The 14,150-nt window shown below is 41.1% G+C and overlaps 1 protein-coding gene across 1 annotated transcript in view; it reads left to right on the forward strand.

Moving 5' to 3' along the window:
- Nucleotides 1-14,150, forward strand: part of CD80 (CD80 molecule) — a 29,522-nt gene that overhangs the window by 13,662 nt on the left and 1,710 nt on the right. The window contains exons 3-6 of the mRNA XM_008514607.2: nucleotides 1,421-1,738; nucleotides 6,303-6,587; nucleotides 10,737-10,853; nucleotides 12,297-12,409. Coding sequence (XP_008512829.2) covers nucleotides 1,421-1,738; nucleotides 6,303-6,587; nucleotides 10,737-10,853; nucleotides 12,297-12,394 — 818 coding nt within the window. The 3' untranslated portion in view covers nucleotides 12,395-12,409. The remainder of the gene's footprint in view (nucleotides 1-1,420; nucleotides 1,739-6,302; nucleotides 6,588-10,736; nucleotides 10,854-12,296; nucleotides 12,410-14,150) is intronic.

Genomic DNA, 14,150 nt, shown 5'->3' on the forward strand with positions numbered 1-14,150 from the left:
GACACGACATGGTAGCATTGGGTGGCCTGGGGAGACGGCAGTTGTGAAAGAGCTTGGGGCTTAGAACGACTCTGCTTTTAGGTCAAGCACAGCATGGGAAGAGTGACTATGTCTTCTGAACCAAAAAATCAGAAACTATTGTCTGACAAGGGATTTTGGTGCTACTGATGCGTGCTTAGGAGCTAACAAAGAGATGCAGTTTGGATGCTGAAATGTTGGTATTGCTGGGATATACTGATGGGAAAATGGGCAGAATGTTTTAAATGGGGGCCCTCTAGCAAAACTAGGCTGTAGGTCATGTGATTGCAGATAACCAAGAGAGTTAAGACAGATATATATCCATTTAGGATAGCTGAAGAGGGCAGAAATGGTCCAGAGGTATAACCGAGCCTTGTCTGGTGGGGATGAGGTGAGTCATTTCAGCCTGAAGTCATGGAGTCTATCAGGCCTGGAAGGAAAAGGACTCTGTTTTTCAAAGCAAAAGAACTCAGTGGTGGGGCTGGGCTGGGGTGCAGGCAGTGGTTGGCTTACTTATGCTGGAACTGGGGCCTAAAATTGGGGAAACCAATAAAGAAGGAGAATGGGCTGGAAAGCCTGGGCCAGAAAGTATGAAACTGGGGTAGTTTCCTTTCCTGGGTTTAGTTTCCGCATCTGTAAAATATGACCACCAAAATGAATGATCATGGAAGTCCCTTCAAGATCTCACATTCCTTAATTGTGACTTCCATCCACCTGGGCTGAGCATTTGTCAATCCATAGTTGACATTCATATGCTAGGGCTCCTAAAGTCCTCTCTCTTATGGGACTAGTGGAACCTCTCCCTTACTGTCTATCCACAGATAAAGAAAATGTGGTATACTCCACATACAATAAATATATTATTCATATCATCATTGTCATTCCTTAAAAAGGAAGGAGATTGTGGCACATGCGAAAACATGGCTGGACCTTGAGGACATTATGCTAAGTGAAATAAGCCAGTCAGAAAAGGACAAAGATTATATGATTCCACTTCTATGTGATATCTAAAGTAGTCAAATTCCTATAAACAGAAAGTTGATTGGTGTGGGGCTGTGGGGAGGGAGAAAGGGGTTGTTTAATGTGTACAGAGTTCTAGATTTGCAAGACAAAAATGTTCCAGAGATCTGTTTCACAACAATGTAAATATACTTAACACTAATGAACCGTACACGAAAAAATGATTAAAATGGCAAATTTTATGGTTTTCTTAACCACAATTAAAAAAGAAGGGAAAAAAAAGTGCTAGGGACCAAAAAATCAAAACAAACGTAGCTCTCTGATCATGCTTAGTCACTAGATACAATACCCTGAGTTCTATTACTGCCAAGTCTGAATTCCTGTTTGTGCAGGAATCTTTGTTTAATAAATATGAAATCTTGTTCTGCTTGCCTCTCCTTAGGCATCATCCAGGTAACCAAGACCGTGAGAGAAATAGCAATACTATCCTGCGAGTACAACATCTCCACTGATGAACTGACGAGCGTTCGCATCTACTGGCAAAAGGATCGAGAAATGGTGCTGGCTGTCATGTCTGGAAAAGTGCAAGTGTGGCCCAAATATGAGAACCGCACCTTCACCGACATCACCAATAACCTCTCCATTGTGATCCTGGCTCTGCGCCTGTCAGACAATGGCACATATACCTGTGTCATTCAGAAGAGCGAAAGGGGGTCTTTCAGACTGGAACACCTGACTTCCGTGATGTTATTGGTCAGAGGTCAGTGGGATTTTCTCATTTACTACAAGCCGGCAGACTCTTGATGCCCTTAAAGACATGCTCCTATTGATTTAGGTGGAAGTTTTACCAAAGAGGGATGTATCTCATTTCATTTCTTAGGTTTTTTAAGGTTAAGTGAATCTCTAGTTTTACATTAAACCTAATTGGTTTCTCAAGATGTTCTGGAAATATCTAGTAGTGTGTGTTTCTTGCACTTTGATAATCCAAGTTCGTGACAATCATCCTGGGGCACTACAATGACCTGAAGTGCCTTCTGAATCATAAGGGGCCACATTTGATCTGATGTAGCTGTACTATTAACTGTGCTTGACCTGTAATAGATTCTTGTGAAAGCATGTTGAAAGGTATAAGATGCAATGCAATGCAGGCATAAGCATTTTTCAAATAGTGTTTGAATATCTATTACTATGACTATTGTATTATCGTATTTATTGTATATTTGAAGTTCTCATCTAACAGCTATTCCTACAAAGTTAGATATTAGGGAACTCGATGCAGCATTTATGAGTGCCATAGGAAATTAATTTGTTAATTCATGCATCAAAGCCCTATTTATACACCTACCGTGAAGGGCAAGCATTTCTTATCTTGGGTAAGAAGGAGCCTTGACTTAATCACAGGTGATGGTACTAGAGGATGCTGAAGCAGCCTGAGCCCTTGCTGAGAAATTGCAGCCCTGGGCCATTCTCTCATGCTTGAAATTCAAACACATTTCTTTTTCTTCCTGGGCACTTGAGCCTGTAGCAGAAACCAAACCTCTTAATAAAAGATAATGTTTAACCTTGATAACTGATAATGTAAGTGGGTCCTTAGTGAATTCCTCACTGTTCTTCCCGGCTTTGGTCTTCAGCTACATTGACTCTTTGGCTCTAGCATCCAGATCACACCCAAAGCTTAGCGCGTAAGCCAAAGTTACATGGAATTATCTTAAACCTCACTCTGTGCATTCCCTACTCCTGGAGAGAGGAACTGATTATATGGTGGTGGGATCTGAGGGAGTCTAAGAAACCAGCTCCTCCAAAGTTCTGATCTGCATCGATTGATTCCTGGAATTCTTGCATTATAGCCTCTCCTGCTAGTTTCAGCATTTTTCTCCTACAAGATCCCTGTTGAAAATGAAAATGTGTTACCTGGGGGAGGTGGCACAACCAACATATTAGCCTGTATTAGTTAGTTACATTAGATACATAGTCAATCCTCCAACAGAATACCCAGAGACACAGAGACTCAGGACATGTACATTTTGATAGAAAGATAAAGAAGAAAATCCAAGAGGGAGAAGAGGCAGAGTTTCAGGGAGGGCCGGCCCTAGTAGCCGATTACAGGAGACCAAGCACAGCTAAAGGGGCAACATGAGAGTGCCGGGGGCCTCAGAAAGGAGGACGGGGTACCAGCATCAGGTAAGGGAAGACACAAAGGGAAACTTCACCTGCTTGATTTGACCCAGAACCAATTCTGATTTTTCCGATTGCATCCATGAGAGCAGTGCTCCTCAAATGTTAAGGTGCCTGTGACTTGAGGACCTCGTTAAAATGCGGATTCAAATTCAGCAGGTCTGGGGTTGGATCTGAGATTCTGCACGTCTAACAAGCTCTCAGGTGATGCCTGTACTGCTGCTAAGGACCACAGTTTGAGAAGCAAGAAATTAACCTCTCAGGTGGCTAGGGTGACCAACTGTCCCAATTTGCCCAGGTCCGAGGAGATTTCTCAGACACAGGTTTTCAGTGCTAAAACTGGGAAAATCTCAGGCTAATCAGGACAAGTTGGTTTCCCTACATTTGCCTGAGATTGCCAAATGATACAGTATCAGCATTGCAGTATGTGGAAGGCTCCATTAACCAGCACATTTGAGGAACTAGCTATACTAGTTAACAAATTTACTAGGTTAACGGATTTTCACCTTTCTAAAACATGTGCACCCTTTCCTTTGCTAATAAGACATTCTTACCTTACCCATTAAGAGTGGTGAAAACTTGGGTTAATTGGTTAAATGAGATACAAAGGGGTAATTCTTTGATGATTCACGGTCTTGCAAGGCTCTAGGAGCTGTTACTCTAAACAGATCATCTTATAGAAGGGATTGGAGACAGAGTTGAGGCTGTCCTAAGCTCAGCCAGACTTTGAAAAGAAGATTTTTAATCCGATCTCTAGTATTGGTGGCATTCTCTGGTGCACTATTGGTGCACTCAGAAAAGCAGTGCAGAAATGAACATGAATCATAATTTAGGATATCAGTTATCTGGATTTGTTATTCCAGGTTATAACACATGACATATTGATAGTATAAGACACAAAGAGAATATTCTTTTTTTGAGGAAGATTAGCCCTGAGCTAACTAACATCCACAGCCAATCCTCCTCTTTATGCTGAGGAAGATTGGCCCTGAGCTCACATCCGTGCCCATCTTCCTCCATCTCATATGTGGGACACCTGCCACAGCATGGCTTGATAATCAGTACACAGGTCTGTGCCTGGGATCTGAACCGGTGAACCCCGGGCCGCCAAAGCAGAGCACGCAGACCCAACTGCTATGCCATGGGGCCAGCCCCACAAAGAGAATATTCTTAATGTCAGCTATCTCTGTGACAATTTGATCCTATAGGATAAATTAAAAGAGTAGGAAATAATAATGTCAATTAAAAATGGCTCAGGAAAATGTCAAACAATGTAGGAACAGGGTTAATTCAGAAAAGAAAGGTGGCTTCACCTTCAACCAAATCCAAGTTTTTCCTTTTCTTAGCAATTATAATCACTTGACATAACTTCCCCTTTCCTCTGCTATTCATGGTGCTACCAGGCAGTCCCGGAAGTTTTCACCCAACCGCTTGATGAAAATGAGGGAACTCATCTAAGAAAGGACAAACATGGGGCTGGCCCCGTGGCCGAGTGGTTAAGTTCGCGCGCTCCGCTGCAGGCGGCCCAGTGTTTCGTCGGTTCGAATCCTGGGCGCGGACATGGCACTGCTCGTCGGACCACGCTGAGGCAGCGTCCCACATGCCACAACTAGAGGAACCCACAACGAAGAATACACATCTATGTACCGGGGGGCTTTGGGGAGAAAAAGGAAAAAAATAAAATCTTTAAAAAAAAAAAAAAAAAAAAAAAAAGAAAGGACAAACTTGAGATACATATAAATCAGGCCATTAACTACCTTCCTGCGTGTCAGGCTCTGTGCTATGTGATTGATAGTAATGACGTCATTTAATTCTTACAACCCCGAAAGGCAGATATTATTATCCCCATCTTACAGATAAGCAAACTAAGACTGACAGTGGTTAAGTAATTGGCCCAGGATTAAGAGGCAAATCTGGTTTTAAAACCTGCTCTTGATGACGACTAGGCTATCATGCATCTCTCTGTGGGACTCAGAATTCTGAAAAACACACGAAAAACAAAAAACTATATGGAATGATGTATGGGGGTGTGGGTTCCCCACATTCATGCTGAGAAGTATAAATTCTTTAAGTCTGAGAATAGGTGAAGAAGTGAGGGGAGCTTTCACCTGTGTTCTCTGCAGTTATTTCACTATGCTTTGCTTTGTCGATACTTTGTATCTTACTGAGGGTCAAACACACAAATGAGAGAGCCTCGTGTATCTTGGAGGAATGCTAAGAAGGCCTCTCTGTCCTTTTAAGGCATATCAGAATAGCGAGGGCATCAGTAAAGTATAGTGGTTGAGATGACAGGCTCAAGACTGTACACTTTGGACCGGGGTTTATCTGATTAAAAGACTACTCTTGAAAAAGCAAGGGAATGCTAGACACACTTCAGGGTAGTGGTTACCTCAGCTGTGGGAAGGAGAGCACCGGATAGGTGAGGCCATGCGAGTAGATTTACCGAAGTTACTGTCAATGTTCTGGTTCTCAAGTTGGACGGTGGGTTCATAAGTGTTTGTGTAGTAATAATTAATAAATAGATAAATAGAAGAGAGCCCCTTGGTGCACCTCAAGTATCAGGAAGAAAGGAAAGAAAACAAAGTGAAAGAAAGGAAGGGAAGGAAAGGGAAGGCTCTGGTATCAGAAGAACTTCATTCAGATCCCAGTTCTGACACTCACTGGTTGTGATTTCTCTAGACCTCAATTTGATTATTTACAAAATGGAAATTGTATTACGTTAAATCAGATGAAACTTCTATTTTACCTTTTTGGATCTACAACCTACCTCCTAGGGTTATTGTAAAGACAAAATGAGGTAATGTCCAGACCTAACAAACATCAAGAGCTCAATCAATGATGTCTGTTATTTTTCCCTTCACCTCTTACAAATGCAACTACTATGTCAATGTTTATTCACACGAACCTACTTCATCTCCTTTCTCGAATAAATGCCCTCCTACCTCCATCAAAAGTGATGAAGAATTGATGTAGCCAATTCAAACCAAAGCTAGCCTTTGAATTGTACATAATTATTAATGACTTATAGGAAGTTGCAAATTATATCTCATTTTTTCATTCTTATTAAAGCTAGATAATCTATTAAAAATATAAACCCATACACACACGTACACATATGTAATGATATGTGCATATACTTTTCTCTTCAGCCAACTTTCCTGTCCCTACCATAGCTGAAGTTGGAAATCCATCTCTTAACATCAAGAGGATAAATTGTTCAACCTCTGGAGGTTTTCCAGAGCCTCACCTCTCCTGGTTGGAAAACGGAACAGAAGTAAATGCCATCAACACAACGGTTTTCCAAGATCCTGAAACCGAGCTCTACACTATCAGCAGTGAACTGGACTTCAACATGACCAACAACCACAGCTTTGTGTGTCTCGTCAAGTATGGGGACTTAACAGTCTCACAGACCTTCAAGTGGCAGATACAACGTAAGTGGCAGTTTCCTGGGGAGTTTTCACTGTGTAGAATCCAAAAAGAAAATAACTCAGCCAGATAGATTTTAAGAATTGTGCGTATCGACTTTGATAGTATTTTTTTTTTTGCAGTAGTTTTAGACACGCAAATAAAATGATAAAGTGTTATTGTGACTTATTAAGGTCACTGTACAAGGTGGGACTGCAATGTTACTAGACTAATTTTATTTTCTTTAACAAACGTTCTAAAATTTACACACCCAAATAAGTTTTATCCACCGAGTGTAGTCATCTTAGGAAGTTACTGTAACAATATTGTTGTTATCCAAAGCACTAAACTTTGCCCTTCTTTGGAATTGCCCGCGGGGCTTTGGCGCTTTCCTTTTGGGACCCCCTCCCTATAGTCCCATGGTATCAAGTCATTGCTTTTTATGGGCAAATGTGTCTTTTAAGACGAACTCCTGATTCATTCAGAACCAAGTCTGGTAAAGAACGTAAATGACAATGCCTGAAAAAAAGAGGTCATTTCTGAGCAAAAATCGTGACCAAATACGTTACCCTTCAAGGAGAGAACTTATAGAATTTTCTTTCCCCAAGAGGTGAAATCATTTGAAAATATAAAATGGAAAAAGTTGGGCTTACATAAATTTACACATGTTAAACCCATAATGGGTTATTACAGAAGAACTCAGATACTCGAAATACCTGCCTAATTTGTATGGCTGATTATATGGGGGACCACCAGGCCTCTCCCACCCCGGGCCCTACTCCTAACAATATGTTTTGTGGGTGCATCATAAGAAACAATACGCTGTTTGATATACAATGGTATGTATAATGTGTAGTATGTCTTATGTCCTCTTGTCTTTACTTGTAGTAGAGGAGATATTTTAGATATTTTAGGTCTAGTAGTTCATTCTAATGAATGACTTACTCTAGATCTTTCCATATCAAGTGGATTCTTTATTTAGGTAATGAGATAAAATTTCCTGGGAAAATTAGTTCAAATATAAACCAAATTTTGACATGATTTTATTGATAGTCCAAGTGCATCTCTCTCAATTATCTTTTATGTATTCTAAAAAAATGTATTAAAATGAGATTTGAATCATATAGTTTATTAATTCAGCATTACTTTTTATTTTACTGATATATGATTATTTAACCAATTTTATATTATCGTAAGGTGGTGAATAGTATACAAATCAGTAATAGCAGCTTCAAACATATTTTATTTTGGACAGTATTTATATTTGGAATATGGGTATATATTCTAGGACAGGGGTTGGCAAAATGTTCAGAAAAGGGCCAGATAGTAAATATTTTAGTCTTTGTAGGTCATAGAATCTCTTGCAATAACTTAATCCTGCTGTTATACCATGAAAGCAGCCATAGACAAGCTAAATAAAATAAAAAAATTTTATTTTAAAAAATAGGTGGTAGGCCAGGTTTGGCTTACCTACTGTAGTTTGCTAATTTATAGAAAATAGAATGTAGCCCTTCAAATAAAAGGATGGAGCTATAATTTAAAGATGATTTAGGCTGCCCAGCTTTATCATCTTTTCCCTCGTATGCCTTCTCTCAATTCTTCCTTCAAGCTAAGGATGAGCAGAATCCCTTTTCAGTCTAATTCAAAACACTATTGCACTATTGCACTATTTGGTCTACATTCACAATGATTAATGGAGAGATGATTAAGTGTATGTGTTTATTCATTCCTTCACTCAATCTTTATTAAGTAGTTATCACATTCAAAGCGTCTTACCAGGTCCTCGTGTTGTCGCTATGGTCCAAGAGCTTTAGTATATAAATACTTCAAGTCTCATTAATTGAACTGCAGGCATCATTTAGAGTCAAAAGCAAATAATGCATTTGTGGGTGGTTGAGGGTTGACTGCATAAACAAACATAAATTAGGGGTATAGTTCATAGAAATGCTACAAATCAGTGTGAGTAAAGCTTTACTATATAAATGCCCACTCTAAAAAACCCTCAAATTTATTAATTAAACAGATTGGGTCTATGATTCTTTTAGCCTGGGCCTGCTGAATTTGTTAACTCTTGATGTCCTGGAGGCATATGTGTGTGTAGAAGAGGACCGAGTCCCACTCGTGGTGTCTAAGAAGCACTATGAGCAAATGTCCGCACATAACGATGCCCCTGGGATCCTGGGTCAGTCCTGTGTGGCGTTACCAGGTTCCTAACCGGCATCACAACAGAGCCGGTTGGCTGCTACTGGTTCCTCCTTCTTTCCCTCACACACACATCCTCTTTCTAGGTTAAGTGAGGCTTGAGGATGGATGGGCAGTGGCTTCTGAGAGGAAGTCAGGAGTGAGTCAGAACCTGTGAAACTTCTAGACTCCCAGGATAAAAGCAAGAACCTCTTTGTTATTGTGGGTGTCATTCTGGTCTGTAAAGATAACCCTGATAATCACTTGATGTTTCCACGCAATCTGGTGTTTTAAAGAGAAAGAAAAAACCAACTTTCTCTAGTCCCTAAGTGGTAGGTGCGCCATGATCAAATGTGCATTTTAGAGTGATTACTGTGGCAGAATGTTTAGAAATTATTAGAGCCCAGGAAACCAGAGGCAAAGAAACCAGTGTGGAGGCTACTGGGTGGGAGATGAGGAAAACTTGAACTAAGGCAGTTGCTGTAAGAGATTTGGGGAAAAGGAGTCAATTGCAGAGAGTTTCTGAATACAGAATAGAAAGTCCGTGGACGCCTACTGGGCAGTGAGCACAAAGACAAGCTTTTACTCTTGTTTGGGTAACTAAATGTGTTGCCATTCACTGAAATTGGAGAATATAGGTGGTAGTATGCTTTGGAAAGAATAGAGTGAGTTCAGTTTTAATCAAGTGGAGATGCTGGCATCCAACCATCTAGTTGGCAGCTGGAAAATAAAATCTGGAACTCAGAAATGAGGTCAGAAATATGATATACAGGTTTAAAATCAGATGATGTTCCAACCTTGGCTGTGGATGAGATCACTCAGGAGGACTGGGGCCAAGGAGAGGATAATGGGACCATAGACGGAACCACGGGGAACCACATATTGAGAGGGCAGGAAGAGGAAGGACAACCTATGAAGAAAACTGAGTCACAACAAACACAAAGAGAAGCATTTGGTGTCAAAAGAGTCCAAGGAGGAGAAGCTTTCAACTGGACCAAATGCTGATGAGAACTCCAATAAGCTAAAGACCAAAGTTTATCCACAAGGCTTGGTAACCAGAAAAATTTTAAAAACTAATAAGTTAGCAAATGTTCAATATTGATTGGTAAGCCATTCTAGAGAAATCAGAAGAGGATGAGCTGCTAATATTCCTTTTAATCTGTATCCCTGCCCTTTCTCCAGATGTTGTTGCTAACTACTCCTCAAAGGGGTTGAAGAATAAATGGTGTGGCCGCTGCTCCTGATCAGGAGGGATGCACAGCGGTGCCACATACAACTTTCCATTCCCCACCCACATCCTTCCTTGCGCCCCCATACAGCCCATAGCCAATTTGCAGAGCTCTCGTCCAGGAGGATCCCGCCTAATACCAGGCCATATGCACTCTTAGTTCATTGCTGGGCCTCTTCTATCCTTCCAGAAGCTCTAGGCTGGATGGTGAAAAATGTGTATCTGAAAATGAATGCAAAGCGACTCCTGTAGCTTTAGGCACCTACTGTGAGAGGTAGGTGTGAGTGTGTGTGTGTGTGTGTATGAGAGAGAGAGAGAGAGAGGTGTGTATGCTAAGAGAACACGCTAAGAGAAAGGAAGAAGCCATGACAGAGCTGGAGAATGAAAAATAAGATATATCCAGATCACAACATCAACTAATTAGTAGCAATACATAGTAATGTCAGCTATAAAAATGAAATACAAAGACAAGATAGCTTTTAAAGTATCTCCTGAGAATCTTTTTTCATGCCAGCTTAACTCAGTAAATGCAAAAGTTCACATTTTCTTTTTCACATTCAGTATCTGACACCTGGATATTAGTTGCCCATAAGTATGTGTCTGATCGAAGAGTTATACAAGAAAAATGCTAGCAGCTGTGTTTTGAAGGGCTGACCAGGCAAAGAAGTGAAAAGTGCTCTACAGTTGTGTCAATATACGGGGCATGGAATGGGTATCAGGCAATCGGAAACACATTAGAGCTGACAATATTCTTTTCCCTCTGCAGCCAAACTAGACGACTCTCCTACTAACCAGTCCCCGCTCCTGACCATTATCATCACGGTCTCACTCATTGGGACTTTTGTGATCGCTGCAGTCATATGGCAAAGACTCCAGGCCTGTAGTAAGTACTATCGTGCGATCATCACCATCTCAATTCCTGCAAGCTCAAACTCTATCAGTCTGGTTCAGCATCTCACTGAGGTTTTAGCCTAGTCTCTTCTCATTTTTGGAGCAAATCTATGGGAATTTTTGTGTCTCCTTTACTTGTCTTGGCAAGTTCTGTTTATTCACTGGACAGACATTTCTTGGGCACCTACTATGTGCCTGGCCCTCTACTAGGCACTGGAGATACAAAGATGAGAAATCACTGCCCTCAAGACACATTCTAGTTTAATCCTTTTATTTTTCCTCTAACTTGAGAGTATTTTCTTGGAGACACTGAGACTTGCTAACTAATTTGAAAACATTTCTTTCTTTCTTTTTTTTTTTGCTAAGGAAGATTAGCTTTAGGCTAACATCTGCTGCCAACCTTCCTCTTTTTGTATGTGAGCCACTGCCACAGTATGGCCACTGAGAGACCAGTGGTATAGGTCTGTACCCAGGAACCGAACCTGGGCCGCCAGAGCAGAGCACCCCAAACTTAACCACTAGACCACTGAGGCTGGCCCTAATTTGAAAAGATTTATGATGCAAACTGATATTCTAATTTTTGACTTAGAATTGGAGGAAAGGCAGAATGGTAAGATTTGGGGGTCAGGAATAATTTTTTTGGAGGAGGGTAAGATGCACTAATGAAGTTATGAAACTACACGGCCACAGGTGATTTGACCAATTCTCAATTCTTCAGAATACATGTTTGGAAGGAGTGGTTGAGGAAAGAAGAGATATCTAGGATATTTGTTCCTAGGAATTTAAATTTTTGGCCTTACACATATGCTACCCTCAATCTCTGTAATTAAATGAAGAGGAACTGCTAGTCCGGAGCGAAGGCCATAGTCACCAGGAAGGAACATCAACCTTTCTTGGAGTAGAAATCATGTACAATGAGCAAAGAAAATGGGAAGACCAACATCTGCTGATTTTCCCAACATTCAGCACAAAAAACAGTCCAAGCTCAGGGAAGTCACTAGAGATTCTTTGCCCTGAACAACTCACCCCACAGGTAGGATGAAGAGGTCTGGTGGGATCAAGGATGTTTCTAATACAGACTGTCGAGCCTTACCCCTGTAGTTCAGGGTTTTTCATTCTTAGTACTATTGACATTTGGGGCCAAATAATTCTCTGTTTTAGGGTGCTGTTCTGTGCATTGTAGCATTGTTAGCAGCATCCCTGGCCTCTACTCGCTGTATGACAATAGCACCCTTGCCCCAGCCGTGACAACTGAAAATGTCTCCAATCACTGCAAATGTCCCCTGGGGCGGTGGGTGGGGGTGGTGGACAGGACTCACCCCCAGGTTGAGAACCACAGCTCTAGTTCTAAGCCAGTCTGAAGGCTTGCTGAAATATGTGGGCACAATTTAAGGGAAACTTATCTAAATTGTTATTGTTTGTGCTTATCTTCAAGGACCTGCTCCAAGAAGGAGGGAGAGGAGTAACGAGGGTAACATGGAAATGGAATGGCTCTCCTCTAACTCCAGAGGATCTGCAAAAGCATCAGGCTGAGTGGAACACCTGGAGGTAGCTGCCTTTAGCTCTTCTCTACCAATGTGGGGTAGATGAGATCTTGTGGATCACGAGGCACAGTGTTGCTTTCCTCTCAGTACCAAATTTAAGAGCTTTTACCTACTATGCCACTTCTTCAAAAACCTCATTCAGATTGCTCTAATGATTGGTATCTCTCTCCTTTCTCCCCACATACAATTTGCTTACTATAACCTCTTCCTTTGCTGTGCCATTCTGCCATCTTGAAACGTTCCCCTCTTGTCCGTCAATTCAGTGTCTTTCACTATCTATAAAACACTACCTTACTTTTAAGTTCATCTTGAAGTACTATTCCTGGGCTACCTCCTTATTCTGACCATTCCTTTTTCCCCAGATCCCTCAGTACTCATGGACATGGATTGGGATCACTTATGGGTCTCTCTGTACTCACTCAGGAACATTCTCATTGGTCTCTCGGCCAGTTACTAATAGTCACACTACCTATCCAATCACAGAGCCAAATTATTTCATAAAGAATTGCTTCTCCTTGTCATTTTCCCACTCAAAAACTCAGAAGAGACCCCAGTGCCTACAGAAAAACCTTCAAAACTTTTAGCTTTCCACAGTCTAGGTGATCACTTTAGTCTAAACATCCTCAGTTCTTTGCAATTGTTCTTCACATGGCAGTTTCCAGAAGGTTCAAGTGAACACACTAGATGTCAGTAAATGGTGTCCAAGACTTTAGATTTGACCTGACTGATTCTACGTACAATGGGATAAGTACTGTCTGGGGTCTGGAATGTTCTTTCTGTTAAGGGAGCCTAACACAGCATCAGCTTTTGTGAGTCACATGGTTAACTTATATCAATTTTGTGTTATCCTAAAACTCCCACTTCTTTTCATGTAAGAGAAACATTGGAACATTGGAATCCCAGAGACTGCTATCAGGTCCAGTGTGGTTTACAGCCTCCACAAGCAGCTCAGTTTTGACTTATAAAAGTCAGGGTGACACCAGCATGAGAAATGAGAGTCTGCAGAGTTACCTTTAAAAATAAAATGAAATGTAACACCTGAGACTTATATAACAGGCTATGTTTTACAAAAGTATCATTTCATTTTAGTCTTTTAAAAAATTTCTATGAGCAAGATCTTTCTATCTCTATTTTATGGGAGATAAACTCGAGGCTCCCAGAATGAGTGATTTCCCTAAGGCCAGACAGATAAGGAGCAAAATCAGGACTCAAACTGGACATCAGCTCAGGTCCCTCTCAGACACCAGAGCAGCCTACACATATTTTCCCCACAGCAGGCCCAATTTCCTTCCTGTTTTCTTTTCCTTTCAACGTCTTGCTCACTCTTCAGGATGCCTTTTCTGAGATGTCCCCCTCAGTTCTGCAATTACGTAGAATTTCCTGGACTTTCGTTCGATCTTAGAAGTTGTCTGCTCAGTTGGCTGAAACTTCATAATGAAGCCATGACTCCAGTCTTCTACATGAAGCCGTCTGTGGCCATCTTGTCCAGTTCAAACATTTCTGCCTCTGAAGTGCTACAGCAATGCTCTCTCCAGCACATCACATTCCACCCTGGGTTCATGTGTCATGTCTTATATTTGTTACCAATTGTGGGTTTACTGAGAAGAGCAGCCATGCCTGACACATCTTTGTTGGCCCCAGATATAGAAGAGTGTCTTGATCAATAATGTTTGGTTGTTTGGTCATAGCTGGTGCTTAATATTTGCCTGGTATTTCATGTAGTAAAGTGTCAGGCTTGTCCTCAA

Source organism: Equus przewalskii, chromosome 18 (genome assembly GCF_037783145.1).
Source record: "Equus przewalskii isolate Varuska chromosome 18, EquPr2, whole genome shotgun sequence".
In the NCBI taxonomy this organism is placed as follows: domain Eukaryota; kingdom Metazoa; phylum Chordata; class Mammalia; order Perissodactyla; family Equidae; genus Equus; species Equus przewalskii.